Source organism: Periplaneta americana, chromosome 17 (assembly GCF_040183065.1).
Source record: "Periplaneta americana isolate PAMFEO1 chromosome 17, P.americana_PAMFEO1_priV1, whole genome shotgun sequence".
In the NCBI taxonomy this organism is placed as follows: Eukaryota; Metazoa; Arthropoda; class Insecta; order Blattodea; family Blattidae; genus Periplaneta; species Periplaneta americana.
In genome coordinates, this window is record NC_091133.1 from 9627980 (window position 1) to 9652698 (window position 24719).

A 24719-nucleotide genomic window follows, 5' to 3' on the forward strand; every position below is an offset into this window, starting at 1 on the left:
AGGGGAAAAAGGATGGAAGAATGAGAGTGTAGAAGAGTGTGCGAGGGACGGGAGTGGAAAGACAGGATATGAGATAGATAAATGATATTTTTTTTTTTTTGTTTCTGCCTTGAGCGGTTTTTGAGGTGTTGTGATGGTATATTTTTTTTCTCGGAAATGGTGCGTTTCTCTTCAAAATCGTTCAGGATATTTCATTGCTATATTATGTAGTTTCTTTCTTCTTCTTCTTCTTCTTTTTGACGCCATTTTGGCGCTGCCCCTGTACGGAAGCGCGCCCTTCATTTGTTTTCGCAAGTTAACAATCATGCACATACAGCGTATTCCGGTGGCATCAATGACGTCACGTGGCAGCGAAATAAGGAACAAAACTGCTGGAAGGATCGATGGCTGTCATGGCGACTGTACAAGTTGTTGTCTGTGCTACGCTATCAAAATTTTGCGAAATTTTCGTACTGCCATCTCGTTCAAAGAAAAGATAGCATAAACAATTTATTTCTTGAACCGGTAGTAATAACTGGTCCGTTGACATGTTCGCTCATAAGCCATTAACATATTGTTTTTACGTTGTACTCATTACAAACAATACAGCAGAACTAAAGCAGAACACACCGCCATGACACAACAGTGCACGATGTCATTCGTCTGCTAATTCCCGCCCTATACAAGAACCAATCAGATTCACTGATGGCGGCTGATGGAGACTGCCACCACCTCTGCAAGTTGATGGCACCGGTGCGACACCGGTGGAGCATCAATGATGTCATCGGTGGAATTCGGAACACCGTGATGCCATCGGATTGCTCACTGGTGAGATTCGGAATACGCTCATTGGGAGCAACATATAAGAAATTATTTTCCTACACAATCCACGCTATATTCACGTTGTTTTGAAATGATTAATCGAAGATGGTTTGCTTATTGTTTATTACACGTATATTCGTACTGACTCCACATCCTATACTGTATATTCACATTTGTTTTTTCAATGATTTATTAAAGAATGTACTGGTATTTAAAAGACTAATAATTTAGAAACATGTTACATAAATCATCCTTGTGGCAAAAGAGAATGCTCCCTGGACCAAATTGTCGTATTTTGCAGTGGTCGTCAGTACTTGCTGAAATGGGTCATAATATAATAATATAATATAATTATGTTGTACGTAGCATTTAGGAACATGTTACAGAAATCATCCTTGTGCCAAAAGAGAATGCTCCCAGGACCAAATTATCGTATTTTGCAGTGGTCGTCAGTACTCGCTGAAATGGGTAATAATATAATATAATTATGTTGTATGTAGCAAGATCTATTATTCAATTGATAGGATATTTTATGAGGTTGTCATGACTGAGATATCTATTGTCAATTGCTTTTATTTGTCCACTTGGAATACTAATTTTACTCCATTTATACTGCATTTTTGGTCCAGGGAAAATACTAGTGTTAAAAAAACACTTTTTTACTAGTATTTTCCCTGGACCAGATAATTAAATAAAAAATTGGTGTAAAAATTAGCATTTTACCTTGGACCTAATTGGAGATGTTCCGTTTCATTTTCTCCATTTTCCGAGTGATTTCACAAAGAGCTACTATACGGCGTTTCTGTGTTTATCCTGTGTAGTATTGTGACAGATCAGGTTAGGTTAGGTTAGGTGTGTACTATTCTCAGACGTTAGATTAACTGTATAGCATTATATGAAAGGTTAGGTTATGTTAGATTAGGTACATAGTATTATATGAGGTTATGTTAGGTTAGATTATGTGTGTAGTATTCTCAAAGGTTAGGTTAAATTAGAATAGATTAGGTGTGTAGCATTATATGAAAGGTATTATATGAGGTTATGTTATGTGTAGTATTATATGAGCTTATGTTAGGTGACATGTGTGTAGTATTCTCAAAGGTTAGGTTAGGTTAGGATAGATTAGGTGTGTAGCATTATATGAAAGTTATTATATGAGGTTGTGTTATGTATAGTATTATATGAGGTTAGATTATGTGTGTAGTATTCTCAAAGGTTGGGTTAGGTTAGGTTAGATTAGGTGTGTAGCATTATATGAAAGGTTAGGTTATGTTAGATTAGGTGTATAGTATTATTGAGGTTATGTTAGGAATGTTCAGGATAACAGGCAGGGTTTGGAATTGAACGGGTTACATCAGCTTCTTGTCTATGTGGATGACGTGAATATGTTATGAGAAAATACACAAACGATTAGGGAAAACACGGAAATTTTACTTGAAGCAAGTAAAGCGATCGGTTTGGAAATAAATCCCGAAAAGACAAAGTATATGATTATGTCTCGTGACCAGAATATTGTACGAAATGGAAATATAAAAATTGGAGATTTATCCTTCGAAGAGGTGGAAAAATTCAAATATCTTGGAGCAACAATAACAAATATAAATGACACTCGGGAGGAAATTAAACGCAGAATAAATATGGGAAATGCGTGTTATTATTCGGTTGAGAAGCTTTTATCATCCAGTCTGCTATAAAAAAATCTGCAAGTTAGAATTTATAAAACAGTTATATTACTGGTTCTTCTGTATGGTTGTGAAACTTGGACTCTCACTCTGAGAGAGGAACATATGTTAAGGGTGTTTGAGAATAAGGTGCTTAGGAAAATATTTGGGGCTAAGCAGGATGAAGTTACAGGAGAATGGAGAAAGTTACACAACGCAGAACTGCACGCATTGTATTCTTCACCTGACATAATTAGGAACATTAAATTCAGACGTTTGAGATGGGCAGGGCATGTAGCACGTATGGGCGAATCCAGAAATGCATATGGAGTGTTAGTTTGGAGACCGGAGGGGAAAAAGACCTTTTGGGAGGCCGAGACGTAGATGGGAGGATAATATTAAAATGGATTTGAGGGAGGTGGGATATGATGATAGAGACTGGATTAATCTTGCACAGGATAGGGACCGATGGCGGGCTTATGTGAGGGCGGCAATGAACCTTCGGGTTCCTTAAAAGCAATTTGTAAGTAAGTATGTTAGGTTGGTTAGGTTATGTTAGGTGTGTAGTGTTATATGAGAGGTTAAGTTGGGTTACATTGACAGTAATAGGCCTACTTGCGATTTATGGTTGTGGTGGATATAGGAGTGCCGCCCTTTTGTAGATCTCGCACAACAGACGGGACCTGGGGAAGTTCGCCTTGAATATGTGCTCGGCAAAGTATCCCTCGAAATGCTCCTTCCTTCGGCCGAACACAGGCATCGAGTACTTCACGGACAGCCACTTCCTTTCGATGTTTTGGGTGTGAACGGGCACATTAAGTTGTCGATGTGAATCTCACCGCTGGCGGCAGTGTCAACAAACTCCACAGAAGATGCACGTAGCCTTCATTTTGCAACACATTATAGGCTTTCCAGCAGTCAGATACTATAGTCGTTCCAGGAAGAATCCACTGCCTGATTATATATATCAAAGTTTCAGCTTTGCGGTTCTGTACAGGAACCAGGAAGAAGTTACCAGAATTTCTGCAGTCTATTCCCCCAAAACCCCATTGGTCCTCAATGCGTCTGCCCCTGTTGTATTTTCGGCGTCCAAATTTACTATCATGAATTTCGACTACACTTCCGGGGCCTCCTATCTGTCGCCTATTGTTGTAAACCCAATCCAGGCACACCTCCCGACAGAAGCTAGACCAGTCTGTAGCCGTTTTCTTCAAAATTCCAGTTTCCTTGGTCAATAGTCTGTACCTAGGATTAGGTAGCAGGCACCATAGAGCACAGAACTTCAGAATTTGCTCAAGAGATAACTTGCTTCCACCCACAAAAGAACCTTGTCTAGGACTGCGTTCAAAATTACATCTTGGTACGTTTCCGTGGCGTTTTTTGCACCTGTAATAACATCTGTTGTTCCTGGCTATTATCAAATGTTTTACGTCGCCACATATTGGACACGCTACTGATTGCCGGAAAATACTGTGTGAAACCAGATAATCCTTCCATTCTACTGTATTTCGCACTATAGTTGCGAAATCCATTAAATTCATATCACATCCCTGGCACGCCATTACAGTTTCCAATCACAAACTGCGCGCGTCTCTTGTCACACTGAAACAATTGACTCTCTCTACCTCATATGTCACAATAATGAAATATGGCTGTCTTCTTTATTCACGGACGAGGATTTTGGTATATAAATAAGGTACATGTGTTGGCGGGTTGGATGGAGTTACAGCTCTTCCAGTGATCACATCTAATTTCTACTATTCCATAGTATAATTCAAAGGCATTTTCAGTTATTTACTTTTATTCATGCAAATTTGTTGCAAGTGTAAAATCGCCGGTAATTTTATTTACCAGAGTTGGCAACCCTAAACATACATCGCAAAATTTCATTATGTCCAAAAATTGACATTAATTTTTTGCTTTGGAACCACATTTTTTTTTTTTTTTTTTTGCGAATTGTTTACTGAGTAGAATTGTGTAAATTTAATTGATTAAACGTGATATATTTATTAATTTGTGCTTTGTGAAGTTATTCCATTTCTCTCTTTAATATGATGAGTTAAAAAAATGCAAAGAAAATCAGTTATTATAATATTATTATCTTGTACATAGTAAGATCGATTATTCAATACATAGGATATTTTATGAGGTTGTCATGACTGAGATATCTATTGTCAATTGCTTTTATTTGTCAGAAGCCCTTGACTGACGGGTATGTAAGGAGTGGCACACAAGCAACAAGTTATACTAGGCTAAATATGTTTAGTTTAAAATTGACCTATGTCTCTATAGTGGGCGGGTCATAAGTAACATTCACCATTATTCATAATAGACTATATACCTATCACTATTTGGAATCCAAGTATATAACACAACAGTTTTAAAAAGCATTTTGGATGTAGAAAACAAAAGTCGACAGAGAATGCAGTTTTTGGGCTGAGGGATGAAGTAGTCAGTTTTTAACTTTAATTTAAATTTGAACATCTCTAAACAGGGAATGTCTTAAAGATTAAGTAGTCCATACTAGAGAAAATTACTAATACGTAGGCTATATGAGTAGGCCTAATAAACGAATTGAAATATTACATGTTGGAAGGATATTTTCTGATTTAACCAAAACAGTTCATTGGGTCAATGTAGAGTATTCACGAGCCACTGAACGAGTATTGCACACTTTTATTACTGTCAATGTGGCGCTATAAACCAATTTTCAACATTTTTACCACAACCACAACACATTTCATACATACATACATACCTAAATACATACAATACATACATACATACGAGGGAGGATCCAAAAATAACCGGAATGTTTTTTTTTTTTTTTGCATTATTATTGAACTCTATATTCACAGTACGTCAGTATTGTCCATGTGCATTAATGCAATTGTTCCAACGCTTTTGCCACTACTGAAAACAGTGGTGGAACTCTTGAGGCAGGATACTGTTCAAAGCCGTTAGCGTGTTTTCTTTGACGTCATCCACATCGCTGAATCGCTTTCCTTTCTGGCATTTCTTCAACCGTGGAAACAAAAATAAAGTCCGACGGAGTGGATCAGGTGAGTAGGGTGGTTGAGGCACAAGCACCATGCTGCTGTTTGTCAAGAACTTCCGGACCATCAGAGCTGTGTGGGTTGGCGCATTGTTGTGGTGAAGCAACCAGTTCCCATTTCTCCACATTTCGGGCCGTTTTTGTCGCACACTCTCGTAATCTTCGTAACACATCTAAATAAAAATGTTCGTTCACTGTTTGTCCTGGCAGAACGACCTCTTTGTGGATAATGCCATTCCCATGAAAAAAAAAAAAAACAAATCAACATTGTTTTCAAATTGGATCGCACTTGACGTGCTTTCTTGGTCGTGGTGAATTTGGAGTTTTCCACTGGCTCGGTGCATGCTTTGATTCTGGATCGTATCCATAGCACCAAGACTCATCCCCAGTCACAATTCTTTTAAGAAAATTTGGGTCGTTTTGCACTTCACTCTTCAAGTCGCAGCAAATGCTCACGCGGTTTTCTCTTTGGTCATCTGTGAGCAAGCTAGGAACAAATTTTGCAGACACCCATGTCATGTGCAAATCTTCGATTAAAATTCGCTGGACCATGCTCCACCTCAGAAACTTCGTCAATGGTCTTCCGACGATCTTCATCAATTACACGTTTGATTTTTGCAATGTTTTCGTCATTTCTTCATGTCGAAAGATGCCTGGGGCGTGGCATGTCTTCAGTTGACATGTTGCCAGATTTGAAACGGGAAAACCACTCGTAGACCTGTGATTTCCCCAAATCTTCATCATCAAAGGCTTGCCAAAGCATCCCAGCGGTCTCAGCTGCAGTTTTCCCTAACAGAAAACAAAATTTCACACACATTCTTTGTTCCTTGTGGTCGGCCATCTCACTGATCGCCAAACGGTTGAAACAGGAATGCAAACAACACAGGACCACAAACAAACCAGCTGACACCAGCTCACTAACGGTCGTGGGAGACCCCAAACTAACACCACCTAACAGCACAACTCGTAACTACAAAGCATGCGCGCGCAACACTTTGGTTCCCGTTACTTTTGGGTCCACCCTCGTATTACTACTTTAACACATTTAATATATCACAAGACATAGACTGAACGAACTAAATGTAATTATTATGAAACTCGCCATATTTTCTAAATGAAATTACATTTCATTTCCACAAGATGGCTACCGAGGCACATTTTCATTCTTATTTCCGCTTTTTTTTTTTTTTTTTTTTTTTTTTTTTTTTTTTTTTTTTTTTTTTTTTTTTTTTTTTGTAGAAAGTGAAGTAAATTATACACACGGTTTCCTATATATTATATAGCGTTTTACTACGAGAAATTGTACTTACTTTTCATTCTTAATTCAACCAACATTTCCCATATTTTCGATGTCTCCAAGTTGGCTGTAGGTGGAAAGGAATTGTTGTATAATGGGACATTTAAATATGGCTAGAGACTAAGCAACTGAAAAGCCATTTAAAGTAAATCATATGCATTATATTCTTAAGAATGAAGAAATGATAATATGCAGTCAAAAGAAGGAAGAAGTAAACATCAGAAAATAATACTCATTGAAATAGAATAACTTTTGGAATACATTTCTCTAAGAAATGTACTGCACAATATAGCCTATGCAGAATGTGTATAATTTGTATATCGAAAATCAGAATCTCCTTAATTAGTTAAGATACATGATGCTTAAAGAAATTACCACGTTAAGACACATTAACATTTTCATCATAAAGGAAGAGAAGTTGGCATACTGTTGCACTTGTTTTACTTACCCTGAAATCCTTTTAAGTCTAGTCTCTCCACAATTTATTGATGTACCGTAACAAATATTTCTGTTCGTAATTGAGTTCTGCTTCTGAATGGCTATTAACATTTTCTCACAGGTGTAATAAGTAAGAAGTTCACAGTTTATGTCGCATTGAATTCAATTTTGCCATCAATAATGTTTTTATGGCAGCAAAATTATACTTTGAGTACAATTATTGTTCCTTACCAGTAAATCTCAACATATCAACTTAGGAGTGGCCTCATTTTATAAGATTGTGTTTTTCTGTCTTTTTTTTTCTCGCAGAGCACTGTCAAACATACACACACATCCCCAGGTACATTGACTGTACTTGTATCAACCTGATAAATGGTAGCAAAAGAGTTGAGATTGAAAATAGAATGTAATCGCTCTCAGAGTCTAACAATTTACTTTTAACAATATATCTATTTGAAATGCAGAGGACAGTGTCTAGGCTTGCTCATAGGTCATATGGAAGTATTGTGTCAGTACTTTTAATTCGCTGCTCCTGGTTGATTAAATAAAGTAAATGACGTATTCCTAGTAATAGTAACCTTGAACAGTGCATAGTTATACCCGTTGCTTACGAGATTATACAAGCTGGCGCATAGAGCTTGAAAAACGAGTCTGAAGTGGTTCCCTCGTAATGCCAATTCCGCCGCTCGGAGCGCTGTTCTGCCCTATATATTCATAGCAGAACACTTAAAAGACATTGACATTTGGGATATTTAAAGGACTCATCATTGCTTATTAAATGCTTCGTACAATATTTTATGGACAATAGACGTAATTTGCAAACTTCTACTCCTCAATTATATTACAATAAAAGGCTGTCATTCTTGATATTAAAACATATTACATATAAACTGAGGGACTGTCTGCTCTGTACTTCATTTCATACACCAAACATTTCCGGAAATAAATTAACTTGACATCTTACATATACGCACTATAGCCTACCCTTTTCACCTAATATTATTAATATTGTTATTAAATAAGATATTGCAACTAATTAAGGTGCTGCATTATCTTTAATTTCCTTGAATTCATAATTACGCATTTGCAAGAAGGCCTAACTTTTCCCTCTCTTTTTTAAAAAAAATACGGACGTCACAATAACTGAGAAGTATAATTATTGCGCGATTTTTTCTTGCAGTGGTGAAAACATTTCTATAGGCCTACTGATTAATCTATTGAGCATAGTAATAGTAAACGCTGTAGTATTTTAGTGCGTGTACGCCTACTTAGCTCTTGTAAAACGAAATTTTCACTTTCAACGGAACACTCACTTATATTCAGTTCTTGTATCTTGCAGTAAATTATCCATTTGTGATCATCTTTCCAATATAACCTCCCATTGAAACGACCACTTAAAATCATGAGCTAGAATTTATTATTTTAAAAACATTTCCACGTACATACTGTTATAATTGTTATGAACCACAATACAAAAGACAACACTGTGATATTGGATTAATTTACCAAGATCAACATCAATACCGGTAGTATAAAATCACATATAAGCCTAGGCTATATTATTTAATTACTTTATGGTATTAATTAGAAGAATTAATTTTGAAGAATTTACAAATATGCTGAAATAATTTATGACACCTCTTATAGAAATGTAAAAATATGTATGTACATTTTGAAACAATGGGTATAGCACCACTTGAAAATGTTGAGCATTTTAACAGTAACTTGTAAATTGTTCCATCACATTGTCTATAGTGTTCATTTATTGTAGCACTTTTAGAACGAACGTGGTTCACATACATAAGAAGAAATGACGATGGAATGAGTCGAACACATACAGTTTTCTGTAATTTTTAGCAAATGATGAAGTTGAATATATACTGTTACTTCATATCCTAACATAAGTAGAGTTGCCACCATAGATGTAACACCTGAAATGAATATAAAATAAATTAATGTATTGGTAATGATACAAGAATAAAAAGAAATTAGGCTAGACATAACCTCACAAAATTACAAACACATGCTAAAACAAAAACTAAAAACTTTACGTATCCGTATATAATAAAACTAGATATTCCAGATATAATTTGTTTCACACGATAACCACCTCAGCCTATTTCGGCAGCAGCCATTATTAGTTACAGTTTGACGTGCATTACCTAATCTCATACTAACCTTGTTAAGTTCTCTAACCTAATTCACTGATAATTACGTAACAATACACAGGTCTAAAATACAGACAAATACACATTAATTACCTAATAAGTACAGCATGAAGATAATTAATTACTTTTGTCGGTATTTTCTAAAAGAGAAAGGGAAAACAGTAACAACATTATCTTCAATGTTTACATCACGTCGTTCACATTTTCATTAGGCCTATATCAGTAATGCTTGGTAAGTGAAACAATGCATGAAATTATTTTACATTTCGGATCACACCATTCGAGAGTCGGAAAATGCAATTCGCCACTTTTAACATAGCATTGCTTGTTATATGAGAGAACTTTGACATTTACCTTAACCTATAAAGATACGACCTGTTGGTACAGAGTTCTTCACATAGCAAAACACAGACAATTTTCGAATATAACTTAGCAGAACAAACTTCAAATAACACTATAATATGCTTGGCATATTTATAATATTCGTACTCAATCAGTAATGCACAATTAATCGGACTATTTTCACGATGCACAATGCTTTGTAATGGTACTATTCATCATTTCATAGGGCAGAGAGGCGAACCTAGCGGCAGAAATTGTCATGACTCACAGAGACATACTCTCGATCGTGCTATGCGCCAGCTTGTATAATCCCGTAAGCAACGGTTATACCAAAGTCTAATATATACAGTCGCGCAACTCATACGTATAAAATATGCTAACATTTGACAGCTGGCGCGACAGTAGCCCTCTAGCGGCAGGCAAGTTAAAAGTGTGCATACGACAAATGATAACACATTAGAAAACGGGTTTTGCGTAATTTATTTTATATTTTTATGCTATACAGTAAGTGTATAAGGCTCTTGTTAATTTTACTTTAGAATCCTAGAAGAATTTCACATGCAGTTAATATACAAGTTTCAGAAGCTGGGAATAAACGTAATTCTTTCTGCTCCTTACAACTGAATCATGGCCCTGATCATGTATCATGGTTTGAAATAATATAATTGTTCGTACGTGGATGGTTAATTCAATTCATTCCTAAATATATTTATGAATCATTGGAACTCTATATTTCCTGTGAGAAGTGTCAAAATTAGTAGCTTCAAAATTGTAGGGTACATCGCGTGGTGAACTCCTCTCCCTATTTCCTGAGAAATTAACTATTTTCCATACCGCAAATTGGGGTAAATTCGGCCGCTGAAGTAAACTTGAAAATAAAAAAAGGGAGGATTTAAACCTTAATATGACAGACAATGATTTATGAAGTTCATTATTTTTCCATTTCTTAAGAACCGGTATTTCCTTTATTATTTTGAGTCACAAATAGTGCTGATGTTATGGTTTAAATTTTTATGAAAAGTTTACAGCATTTTACATTACATTTCCAGTTTTCACACATAAGCTTAATTTTAACTTATCCTACATATATAAAACGTAATTTACATGCACTTACTGTTAATATGACGTAAGTGAGAACTAATAAATGAACACACAATTTTGTTAAAAAATTGTAACTTCAATTAACTCAGAAAATGTAGGCCTAATTTTATTTTCAGAGCAGAAGTGGTGTAAGTCAAAAAAGAGTAATGATTCTGTAAATTACAGCGCAAATTAGCATTTAATATTGAATTTATTTAAACTATTAGTAGTCAGTGAATAGCACGAAGGATATATTAATTGCTACTTTGCGCTGTATTTTACAGAATTTTTACTTTAAACCTCATTACCTAATTTTGACTTACACCACTTCTGCTCTGAACGGCTCAAATAATCACTGGAAATTTAAAATAAACACCAATAAGAGTCATGCAGGTTATTACAGAAAAGATTGCTTTTTATATTAAATTAAAAAAGGCTGTTTTATTTCTTGAGAACTTAATACGTCTGCTACATGAATCTACACCAACACATCAGAAATTTATCGACACAGTCTGGATTTATTCAGAAATGAATATTTTGCAAAAGGATTACAATACTCCATGAATTCTTGAAAAATTAACACCATGATTCCAACTTGAATGCAATATAACATTCAACTTTTGAAAAATATAAAGGAAAAAACACGAATACAAAAATTATGGAATTACTTGCATTAAAAACAAAAACTGTGGATACATTATCCAAAATTGGAATGGTTACACATTTACACATAATGATCTCTTCAAAAAACTAATATACTGTAACAGGTATTTACTTTGTTTTTATTTAAACTCTCCTTCCTGGCATACAGATAGGTAACTGATAATCATACATGTTTTATAGAACACAATACGTAGGCTACCTACAATATGGATTATTGGTTATGACTGAGTTATGATTGTCTCTTGTTATGATTGTAAACTTGTTGTTACTGCAATTTTGTGTCATTGCACACATTGACTTTATTCCAACGCATGATTAGAACATTATTATAACATCTCGCATCCCTTTAAAGCACGTGCTGGCTATATCAACCCTATGACCAGTGCCTTGCCTGCTGCTTGGGCACTAGTGTCGCGAATGTTGTCAAAAAATTGTTGAAGTTGCGCGACTGTATATATTAGACTGTGGTTATACACTCAGGCGCATAGCTATATAAACACACCCACCACACACATGCAAACATTGCTTAAAGAGTTTATACAGGATCGGGTTCTTGTTCTATACGTGGGAAATGTGCGTCATAGAATTCATACTGACATACTCATTAATACTTAAGGTGTTGTATGTTTTTGTATGATATTTAATTCAGAACAAGTTTGGAAGTTCGAGCTACATACATATTGTGCATATAGTAACCACTGTGAAGAAGTCTTTTTCATCAGCTTAAATTGGAACACATTCTGCAGAAAGGAACCAACAGATAACCAAATTTAAAGTACCAATAATGAAATAATTCCTACAATCAATATTTTGAATAAAGATAGTTCAATAATGTGCTTTTGCTTAAAGCAATAAATATCTAGATACAGTTATTTCAGAATTTATTACTCACGATTAACTTTAAAGTGCATTGTCTCTGTTTAAGTATCATGTGGATTGGTTTCTTTCTGCAAAATGTGATCCAATTCTGCACATGTGTTAACACTTAAATGTCTGTTACAGTCGCGATGGAAGTCATGAAGAAGGAACCTGACGTCGACCCGTTGTCTATACAATGGAGTGATAACACCCATACAGCTGACAAGAAGCCCTTATCAGAGGTAAATTGAAATTCACTGGTTCTAATTTCTATATGCAAATTGTATAACATTGTACAATGTTGTGTCCACACCTGCGAGTAATGGTTAGCACATCTGGCCGTGAAACCAGGTGGCCCGGGTTCGATTCCCGGTCGGTGCAAGTTACCTGGTTGAGGTTTTTTTCGGTGTTTTCCCTCGACGCAATATGAGTAAATGCTGGGTAACTTTCGGTGCTGGACCCAGCACTCATTTCACCGGCATTATCATCTTCATCTCATTCAGACAGTAAATAACCTAAGATGTTGATAAAGCGTCGTAAAATAACCTACTAAAAAATTGTAGAATGTGACGTAAGGCTACATGAGTATATCTGCTAGTTTATAGTTAGCAGACTTTCATTATATAGACTAAGAAATTTCTAATCTAAAGTTGATTATTGTGTTTGCTATGTCACATGTTGTGCTTGTTTGTAACTTTTTCTTAATATTTTAAGAGCTGATAGATTGCGCTGGTATGAACTGTGTTTTAAAATAATCTTAAATAAAATGCTTTTCATAAATGCTCTTAATTTGTTAATTCCTTGTATACTTTATTGAATATAGTACGTAAGCTCAAAAATTGAATTTTACTATACGTGAGCAGCTACTTGCGTAGCTCTCAAATACATTTGTTGTAGCAAATACAGCTCTACACTGCAGCATCATTGTAACAAACATAGTTGAGCTCTTGTGAATGTGTCGTTATTAATGCAGGTCACTATTTTACAGTAAATTCCAGATCCGTCACCCTCTATCACTTTGCTGGTCCAGTTTGCGATATTCATGAAATACAAATCCATGTTAATACTGTACAAATGTAACCAATTATTTCCAAGTAAAACAATAGCAATAGTAAAGTGCGTTGACAGTATATGTTTAACCATTCTGCTTCATTATCGAAGTGCAATTCATGATACACATTACCATGTCAGTATGTTTGTGAGACATAGTGTGACATATGAACAAAATTAGGTAACGTAATCATTCCACATTTTTGGAATGGATCTTTGAAGGAAAAAATCTAAAAGTCAAAAATGTGTTTCAAATAAGTACCCAAGTTGCAAGACTGAAGGAGCACCTATCCGAGAGATCATTTATAAGTAATATCTGTCATTATAACTCAGATATAAGAGGGGTAGTAGGCATTTTATATAAAAGGTATTTATTTTGCCGCTTTTTTACCTGTACAAGGTTGTCATTGTTCTCATTGATTCTATTCGAAATATTTCCTGTTTGGAGATACTTTTTTTTTTGTAAACTTTTGGCATTAAAATGTATTCACCGTTATCACATCTCAATTTTTATGAAAGAATGTTATATTGTAAATATTTACCATGTAGATCACATTATTCCATGAAACTTCACAACTGATCTTGTATTTAAATTTCAACTTCTTTAAGTGCGGAAAAACTTACACAATGTTTGTGGAAATTGCAACACCAAGAAGGATACATGTGACTGAAGTGAAATTGATACCACATATAGGTACATAACAATACACAAATGATTAGGATTACAGAAGTGTTCCTGATCTGTGACCGTGAGATTTCAGTGAGGTGTGAAGCCTCCATGCGCTGCAATCAGAACCTCTAAGCGTCAAGGCATGGAATGAAAGAGGGCCTCGATATGTTGCTGGAGAATCTCCCTTCAAGTAGTTTGTATGCGAGTCCACAAACTGTCAAGAGAGGGTACTGGAGGACCACCATATCACAGTATCCTAGACATGTTCGATGGGCGACATGTCTGGTGAACGTGCAGGCCAGGGAAGCAGTGATACCCGTCGTTCTTCGAAGAAGGCTTGCAGTATCCTCGCCACATGTGGAGTTGCCTGAAGGAGGGATAGTACCTCGGGCTCTGAAACCTCCCTAATGTCGCTGTTGCTGTTCAGATTGCCCTGAATAAGTAGGAAGCGAGATCGAATATTGTATCCAATTGCGCCCCAAACCATCACACTAGGCGCTTGTCCGCTATGCCACTCAACAATGCAGCCTCTCAGATTGCATTCATCATGGTAGCGTCTAACAAGTGTGCGGCCATCATTGTAGGACAAGTTGAAGCGGGACTCGTCCGAAAACATTTCATTTTGCTACTCAGCATGCCAGTGACGGCGTCCACGTGCCCATTGCAATCTGAGGTGTTGGTGGTTTCTGGACAATGAAAGCCAATGCAATGCCATGCGAGCCACTAGTCCAGCCCTCAAAGACGGCGACAAACCATTGACGCAGACAGGTCCAAACCTGTTGCAGTGCTCCAACGTTGACTCAACATTTTGGATGAAGCTGTATGGTCTGTCACTGCCATACGGACAAGATGGGGGTCATCTTGTGCTATGGTCACATTTTATGGTCCAGTACACTCTCGTCTCTGCGTACGGCCCTCTTCTATCCACTGGTTCCACACACGCATCACTGTCATAGCAGCATGCCCTGTACGAGTCGAAATGTCACGGTATGACAAACCTGCTTCCCTGAGATCAACCATTCTGCCCCGTTCGAACTCACTCACGTGCTGATATTGCGCCCTTCCACGTCGACTAGGCATATCTGCACTAGCTTTCACGTTTCCACTTCGTTTGGAAGCTCTGCACTGACCGAGCAAGGCATAACACTGACGTTGCTGGTGACAAGAGATGTCACTGTTGGCCCTATGTGTACGTCATCTCTCTGGAAATGTAATCAGTTATTATTGGTGGTACACTGTTCCACTGTTAGGTTTCGTAACAAGCTGTTTTTTACGGTGATGAATTGTTAGCCCTTCGCCCAACCCCCAAGCTGGAGGACCGCCCCTTATCGGCTGTCCACGACTGCTAATTCAATATATTCGCAGCTACCCTCCATATCTGGAGGCCGTGTCCTCTATCCGCAACCTGAGGACGCGCCATGTCGTGGTGATAGGGAACCCATAAATTCAAATATCTTGGAGCAACAGTAACAAATATAAATGACACTCGGGAGGAAATTAAATGCAGAATAAATATGGGAAATGCGTGTTATTATTCGGTTGAGAAGCTTTTGTCATCTATTCTTCTGTCAAAAAATCTGAAAGTTAGAATTTATAAAACAGTTATATTACCGGTTGTTCTGTATGGTTGTGAAACTTGGACTCTCACTTTGAGAGAGGAACAGAGATTAAGGGTGTTTGAGAATAAGGTTCTTAGGAAAATATCTGGGGCTAAGAGGGATGAAGTTACAGGAGAATGGAGAAAGTTACACAACGGAGGACTGCGCGCATTGTATTCTTCACCTGACATAATTAGGAACATAAAATCCAGACGTTTGAGATGGGCAGGACATGTAGCACGTATGGACGAATCCAGAAATGCATATAGAGTGTTAGTTGGGAGGCCGGAGGGAAAAAGACCTTTGGGGAGGCCGAGAGGTAGGTGGGAAGATAATATTAAAATGGATTTGAGGGAGATGGGATATGATGGTAGAGACTGGATTAATCTTGCTCAGGATAGGGACCAATGGCGGGCTCATGTGAGGGCGGCAATGAACCTCTGGGTTACTTAAAAGCCAGTAAGTAAGTAAGGTACACTGTTCTACACACCTCCCGAGTTTTGAGTCGTTCGGACCATTCTTTCTGGGGTCGTACTTTTCACAAACAGTAATGTAGATAAATGTGCTTGTTATATACAAAAATACATTATATATATATATATATATATATTCTTAAATGCATGCATACATACATACATACATACATGAATGCATACATACATACATACATACATACATACATACAGGGGTGGCAAACTCGTATAGTAGACAGAGCAGTTGGTATTTGAGTACCCATGCAACAGCAATTGTAGCGGGAGAAACTAAGCGCTCTGAGAGCGGCTGTTTCCCGGCCCTGCATACATACATACATACAGTTGACCTGAGTAGCGTAGTTGGTATAGTGCTGGCCTTCAGTGCTCGAGGTTCCGGGTTCGATCCCAATCCAGGTCGATGGCATTTAAGTGTGCTTAAATGCGACACGCTCATGTTAGTAGATTTTGTGGCATGCAAAAGAACTCCTGCAGGACAAAATTTTGGCACACTGGCGACGTTGATGTAACCTCGGCTGTTGCGAGCGTCGTTAAATGTGACCATAATTTAAATTTTTAAATTTCATATAAAGTACATACATAGGTACATAGCACTCAGGACAAATACGAATGCTGCTGAACGACGTAGCTCTGCTTTCATATTTACGTCCATGTGTATGTCCTAGCAAGTAGTGAGGAGAAGAAAGTAGCAGTAGGCGACATACATATCAACATTCGATATCTGGTAGTGTCCACACTATGAAACACTGACAAATGATCGGGTTTAAGGTGACTGATATTTCTTGCAGAGTGTACTGATGATGTCACAGTGGAAACAATAGTTGGTAAACTGGACACGAGCAAATATATCTAGCACTAGTGGTAACGTAGGCAGTTACATACATACATACATACATACAATGGCATTTGGGGAGGAGAACTACGAGCCAGCATTGCGACCTTTCAAAATATGTTGTGCTAACCTTCAAGCTAGGCCCATTCCCAAACTCGGGGAAGGCAGTGGAATTATAACGGAATGGAGAAATGTTGATGGAATGATATAGATGTGTAGTATGGTTAAACGAAAAAAAACGGATAACTGTAACCTTGTCCACCGCAGTGTCACTGGATTTCTGACCATAACTCGATCGCTGACGGCCTGCATGATGGGCTGAAGATTTAACTACTAAGCCACTGCAGAGGTTTCCCTACCTACATACATACTTACATATGTATTATGTAACACATACAAACAGTCCACACCTGTGGAGTAACGGCTAGCGCGTCTGGCCGTAAAACCAGGTGGCCCGGGTTCGATTCCCGGTCAGGGCAAGTCACCTGGTTGAGGTTTTTTCCTGGGTTTTCCCTCAACTTAATATGAGCAAATACTGGATAACTTTCAGTGTTGGATCCCGGATTCATTTCACCGGCATTATCATCTTCATCTCATTCAAACGCTAAATAACCTAAGATGTTGATAATGCGTCTTAAAATAACCTACTAAAATAAAATAAACACGTACAAACATGGACTTTTGATTAAACTAACAGTGAACAATGCAGCGCATTTACAGAACACCAACATAGTACGGCGTATTGTATCGCGGTTGAGGCTAGCCCACTACTGAGTCGTAACAAATTCATGTCCCTTCCTTCACGGCCACAATATGTATTAGGATGAAATTGCGCCTTCTTAGTAATCGAAAGAAACAGATTGCTAAGAAGTTATGTCACTACATAAAATTCTGTTATAAAATCAAGTGAATGTGTGGATACAGAATAACAATCTGTGAAATAATCTTCTTCTTCTTCTTCTACAGTACTCAAAATATGCACAATGGCCTGTTCCATATTCACATTTGGCCCTTCTGTCGTCTTTTCATTCTTTCTATGTTGCAAGTTCCTTTTGCCTTGTAGTAAAATATTATTTTGGGAGTAGTGTATCGGCGATTTTATTCAAGTGTTGATGCCAAATGTCACGTTATTCCTTTATTTAGTTGTTCAAATTATAAAGTTGCAAGTCTTTTCTGTTATCTTCATTCCTTATTAGGTGTAGTCTTGTACATCCTTTGTTCTTCTTAGAAAACCAGTTCAGTACTCTGTACTTTATTCTGAATTTTCTTTATGTGTACCCATGTTTCTGTGTCCTAGAGAACAGTAGGTGTGGCCATTGTCCTATAATAGTTTATTCTGATGAGTTTTCTTGTTTTATTGTTCAAAGTTCTGTGCCACACATCACTTGAAATTTGGATATTTTCTTATTTATTTCATGTTCAGTTTCATTTTTTACATTAGCATCACAACCTAAGTAGTTAAAATGTTTAACTTGTATTTTCATTCATATACTATCTTACAACTTCTGAGGTCCAAGTAACAATCAGACCTTACTATGTGGACCAGAGTGCAGCATGTAGCACTTAGAAGCACTTTCATCGTTTAACGCTGTAGTGCTATACTTACTATTAAGTTATTTCTTTTCATAATACTGTATTTACGTTGTTATATGGGACATTTGCATTATGTCCCTACCTTATGCAGGAAGGAAATTTATTGGCTCTCCACCTGGCTGGAATAAAGACGGAATGTGTGGACCACAGCTATGATCCAACTTCAGAGATTAAGGTTGAGGAAATTGCATTGCCTGACAATATTGTTACGACGAAGTGTAAAGCTGAGGTAAGTTGAGCCTATATGGGTGGACTGGCTGTTCTTTCAATATTAATCTAGAATATTTTTCGTCTCACACAGTTATTATCTCACTGTACACTCACAGGGATTGTTTAGTATATCAACAAGCCAGTTGAAAAGGAAAACAACTCAGAATTTAAAGGTTTTAGAACACTGCATTTTAAAGCTTCATAGTTCTGTGCTCTAATTTTAAACTTGTAATATATTATGTAAAACATTAACAGAATATGGAGTAATTCTAATGATGTTTGGATTTTTCACAGCAACGTGAAGCAAGTGTCTGAAAACTTTAAATTTTGAGTTGTTTCCCTTTTGGACAGGCCCGTCGATATGACTAAGACATTAATATTTTCTGTGTAAAATTATCTACTCCTTGAGCAAAAGTGTATTTCAACTATGGGTGAGTATTTATATATTAATTCATTTCAAGTTTTCTGCCCAAAGACAAGTCCTTCACTGATAGCTCAAATTTTCCAATCTGTTCTATTTTCTGCCTCTTTGTTTCCGCTTATGATCCGTATCGTCTATCATCTGATATCTTCTTCAGTCTCGAACTCTTCTCCCGTTCACCATTCCTTTGAGTGCATCCTTCAGTAGACTTATCTTCTCAGGCAGTGAACCAACCAATAAAATTCCTTTTTCTTTTCCTGATCAGTTTCAGCATCATTCTTTCTTCACCTACTGTTTCCAACATAGCATCATTTCTTATTCTGTCTGTCCATTTTCCATGCTGCATTCTTCTCCATGTCTACATTTCAAATGCTTCTATTCGCTTGTCTTCAATTCGTCATAATGTCCATGTTTCTGCTCCATGTCACACTGCACACAAAGCACTTCACTAGTCTCTTCCTTAGTTCTTTTTGCAGAGATTCGCGGAAGATATAAGTAACCTACAAATTTACTTTCTAAGGAACATATTCTTAGAATAAACGTCGAAATTGTAGTGCTCAAAGACACATTTTCATTTTGATTCTACCATGTTCTTCCTGTAGTCTGCATTCTTGTAATGATTGCCGTTAATGAAGTGTTGCCATATGTGTGAAAATTAATACTTTCTATAAAACATCCCCCTGCTTACTGTTTCTTTTTTCTTGATTTTTAACATGTCTGTGGTATATCATAGGCCCAAGTTGTATTGTACAATAAGACTGAAAGTGAGTGTTGCTATTATATTTTTCATTCTTCTACAACTCTAAATCGTGTTGTTCTCTTAAAGGAGCTGTTTTATCTTAAATGTATATGTTAACTGTTAATTATTAACGAGTTAAGGAAAGCAAATAACCAGAGCTCCTGATGCGATCTTGAAATAACTTTACTCATCTATGTATGAAATTTGTTGTAATAAAAATCTCAACATAGAGGAACAAATTATGAGATATGACCTGTGGTGGGGAAATGGAAATGAAACTATTAACAGTTACAAATTATTGAAGGTTATCAATATTTTTGTTTCATTCTGTTTATATTTGCGTGAAATGTTATACCGGCTTCTGTTTGCATCATGTTTCATGGTAGATATGATATGATATGATATGATATGATATATATGATATGATATGATATGATATATGGTATGATATGATATGATATGATATGATATGATATATGGTATGATATGATATGATATGATATGATATGATGCGAGTGATATTAAGAAATAACTACAAAAAATTTCATATAAATGAGTAAATAACGCTTAATGGAAATCATTATTTTTTTCTTCTTAAACATTTTGATCAAAGAATAAACCCCTTGGACATTGTGCAGCTGAGGTCGATTTTAATCAATTTTGTTATCAAATATTGACATATTTGCTCACAGATCATTTTTAAAATACCCGATCAAATCTTAGGATATTAGGAACATAAGAACTTTAAATATATGCTCCAAGGTCTATCTTCTTTTACAAAAATTTCTACCGGACTCAGTAGAATTTAAATACAGGCTGGTGGCATGGAAATCAGTGCAGTGTTTGTGTAAACTTGCGCCATTTTTCTGTTCAATTCACCCTTTATGTTTTTAGGAAGAGTTGTGTAACTTGGACACAGTAAAGGACGAGCTGAAACTGGAAGTTACGACAGAGGTAAATGAGATTCTGAGCAATAGGTGAGTGTGGTGTGCTAGTCTTCACACTGTCATTCTTTCATTGCTTCATTAAAATTGTCATTAATAAGGTTAATTTCCAATCTGTTATGGAATGGGTTAGTTTGTCATAAGAATGAATGATAAATATGGCATAGAACTATGTACGAATGGGAAGCACCAGAGTGACACTGATAAGGTAGACCAGAAGTATCACGGAAGAAGAAAGTTATGAAGGCATTGCTCAATAGAGAGCTATAGGTATAATAGAAGACATAGTCATATATGCTCTTCTTTCACTTATTTGTTAAGCATAAACATATCCAGATCTCACATATAATTTTTAAGAAATAACATAATCTTTAAATATCAGAAAATAGAAATACAATATTTAGGTGGGAGCTCCTTTTGTGATCGTTTTCATCTACACCAATGGTTCTCAAATGGTCTGTGACTCCCCTTGAAGGATATTGAACTTCACGCGATTCATAAATTAAATTAGTACACTGTAATCACTGGTGAAAAAGTAAATACCGTATGATTGTATGTAAATAAAAAAAATATATTATTTTAACTGAGCACATGTTGAATGTTTGTTGAAATATTTTGTACTCACCGAACTAATGTGATGGATGGGCTTGCATAAGCTGGTGTATGTTGATTTCAAGTGCAGTTAACTTAAGTCTTGAATCAGAGCATGTATCAAGTCTATTTCTATACTTCATTTTCACTTGAACTAAAGAAGAAAATCCGTTTTCACAAAGATATGATGTTACGAACAGCAGGAGCAACTTTAATACTCCATTGGAAAGTTCAGTATATTCACTCCTTAATGATATCCTGAAAGTTGTTATATCTGAGTGTAAAAATTTAGTTTCAATATCAGAATCATAGCTAGTATCACACAGCTGTTGTGTTAATTTCACTGACAAGTTTGAACTTTCGAAATATAGGAATGGATGTTGAATCAAATTCAATTCACTGCAACTTTCTGGCAAATAACTTTCAATCTCATTATTAAGAGCAGATAGATGGGATATTATAGAATCAGAAAGCAAGGAAAAATCATTTTCAATTAGGAAATAATCTAACATGGAAAGGCAGAAAAATTATTACTTTTGACGTACTCTAACTACGGATTGATGTTTTTCTGAAATGACTTGACTTTATCATAAGCTTCAGTCACAGTGACAGTTGGGCCATGAAGGGAAAAATTTAGTTCATTTAATTTGGAACATATGTCTGTCATATAAACCAATGTGACCAGCCAATTGTTATCTTAAAGCAAAGCCACATACTCATTCTTATAATCATTAACAAATAGTAAAACTTCTTGCCTAAGCTCGAAAAGTCTTACAATGACATTACACTTTGAAAGCCAGTGCACTTCTGTGTGAAGCAGTAGGTGCTTATGTTCACTACGAATTTTGCCGCAAAGCACAGAAAAAAGTTCACGTCCAATGGCGAGCATTATGATGTTTATTACTTTAACTGCAGTGTCGAAAACTGTTTTCATATCATTCGACAAATGTTGGCACAACAATCTTACCTAGTTGACGTCCGCTCAGTCGTGGATTTAGTGCCATCGGTCCATATTTTATGAACACTGTGATTTGAATTTACCCGCATTTCGTCGGTAAAAGTGACGTCTTTAGAGTCCACTGGCATCATTTTTCCCATGAATCTACAACGCCATAAAACACTATCTTGTTGTGTAATGAACACATTCCAGCCATAGTACTTCTTATACTTAAATTAATTTTCCTAAAAACAGATACTAACTTATTTTTCATACCTCCAAAGAAACCTGTTTGGTTAAGGGTTATTGTAATTTTGTAGTTTGTTAGAATATCTCTGAGCATAACATTGATATTTTTTTTGTGCGTGTGTGTGTGTGTGTGCGTGCGTGCGTGCGTGTGTTTTTTTTTAGGTCAGGGCTGTTTGTGATTTGATTGGTTTTTCTACATTTTCGGTTCTTTCCTTTAGCTTTCAAATTATATTCTTATTTACAGTATTTTTATATGTGCATTGTGATGTTAGAGTTGCTTGTCGGTCCTATTATGACACTTGTATTTCATAATGGGTGAAAGGATGCCTACACTCTCCAGTCAATTCTGTTATTGTTTATCTCATTTGGGAATGGAATGCGCTTATTATGTGGCATTATATATTATAGCATTTTATTCACATAATGATATTCATGCATTGCGTAATATAAAAGTTTTTGCCTGTTGATTGTTTTGATGTAGGATACATTTTTCCAAGCAACAAATAAGGCCACCCTTTCTTTCCATTATCTGTGGTGAAACAAAAAATAACTGCATTTGAAATTCTTACCATATCAAGACAATGACCCATACCAAAAGCTGTGTCAGTGGTACTGTAGTCAAGCCATGAAACAGTGATCACTTATGTATATATCTATATATTCTAATTAGAAGACCTTGCCGTCCTCTGTTGAGTATTGTGTAATCAGCAGGGAAAGGAAGTTTATGCCCTAGAAACGTGAAGAATATGTATGCATTTCTGCCGTAAAAATAGATAAATATGCTACAAAATATCCATTATCAGTCTGAGATTTTTTAAACAGAATAATAAGGTATAGGTAACTTACGTTTAGTCTATAGATTTTGAAGTGCTTGCCTCATTGCTGAATGCTCCATTTATGCTGTTACAATTCACAACTAAGCAGTGACGTATGTTTTCTGTTGTTATTCTTCGCCTGTTGTCTCTCAGCTTAGCTTTGTAGCGCGAAAATCTTCGTTCTATTTCACAAGAAGTAAGAGTGGCTTGCACGAAAGCTATGAGCTGTTCTATAGAAAATTTTGTTCGTTTTTGGGGTGTTTTTCCTTGGAGAGTATCTTAAATTTCTTTAAGATGATAATAGCCAAGCTTCTTGAAAACAATATTTGCTGTTTTCCTGGAACTGATGTTAAACCGGATATTGTTCTATCGAAGTCTGCTAAAGACTGCAGTAAAGGAATTCCAGTTGCTTCCAACGACCTGATAGCTTTGGGAATACAGTGAAAATGAGCTGATATGAACACAAGGTTGCCTTCTAGTTCATTGTCTGATACAGTTTTTTGGGCTATTTACTAAAGATTATTATGTGTTTGGTCCTACAGAATATATCTGTTTTGGTAACAATTAATATTAGAAGAGAAAAATTCGCTCCAGCGCCGGGATCGAACCCGGGTCCTTGGTTCTACATACCAAGTGCTCTCACCATTGAGCTATGCCAAAGTCCAATCCACTGCACCGGACTGAACTAACCCACACAAATTGGTTCCTAAGAGTATTCTGAATATTTTATATTACACTGTTGTAACATGGGATACATATGTTTTGCGCAAAGTGCTTTCATCTGATGCAAGCTTGTTGGTGTATTTCTGAAACCGTTTTTCACTGCCTACTTCCTTCTCATATGCCTTACAAAATAGAATTCCATTATCCATGGAAATGAACTCGTTGCGAAATTTATTTACAAATGATTGAAGTCTACCTGAATTACTTAATTTTACTTTGGCAATGATTTAATAGCAGTGTAGAAAGCCAGAACAAAAAACTAATACCCCCTTAACACTATATCACTCTACCATACACACAAAAACTAGGCAAAGCCACAATGGAAGCTGCTGGGAGCCTGTGATGTGTTGACCTTCTCTGCACGTGGAATACATACAGTGACTCACCAGCAGACCATATGAAACTGACGCAACTTGACAGGCTCCCTGTGAGGGCGTCATCATTACGTACAAAATTCATAAACATAAAAGTCGTGTTTACGAGGTTACACACT

The 24719-nt window shown here is 36.4% G+C and overlaps 1 protein-coding gene across 4 annotated transcripts in view; it reads left to right on the plus strand.

The window, feature by feature from the left end:
* Positions 1-24719, plus strand: part of LOC138693421 (zinc finger protein 664-like) — a 32158-nt gene that overhangs the window by 2770 nt on the left and 4669 nt on the right. For 2 of the 4 annotated variants that reach the window (XM_069817367.1, XM_069817366.1), the window contains exons 2-4: positions 12508-12605; positions 18689-18826; positions 20862-20944. In XM_069817367.1, the coding sequence (XP_069673468.1) occupies positions 12513-12605; positions 18689-18826; positions 20862-20944 (314 nt within the window). In that variant the 5' untranslated portion in view covers positions 12508-12512. Of the gene's footprint in view, positions 1-588; positions 808-12507; positions 12606-18688; positions 18827-20861; positions 20945-24719 lie in introns of all 4 variants that reach the window. The other 2 variants (XM_069817368.1, XM_069817369.1) reach the window with 2 other exon arrangements.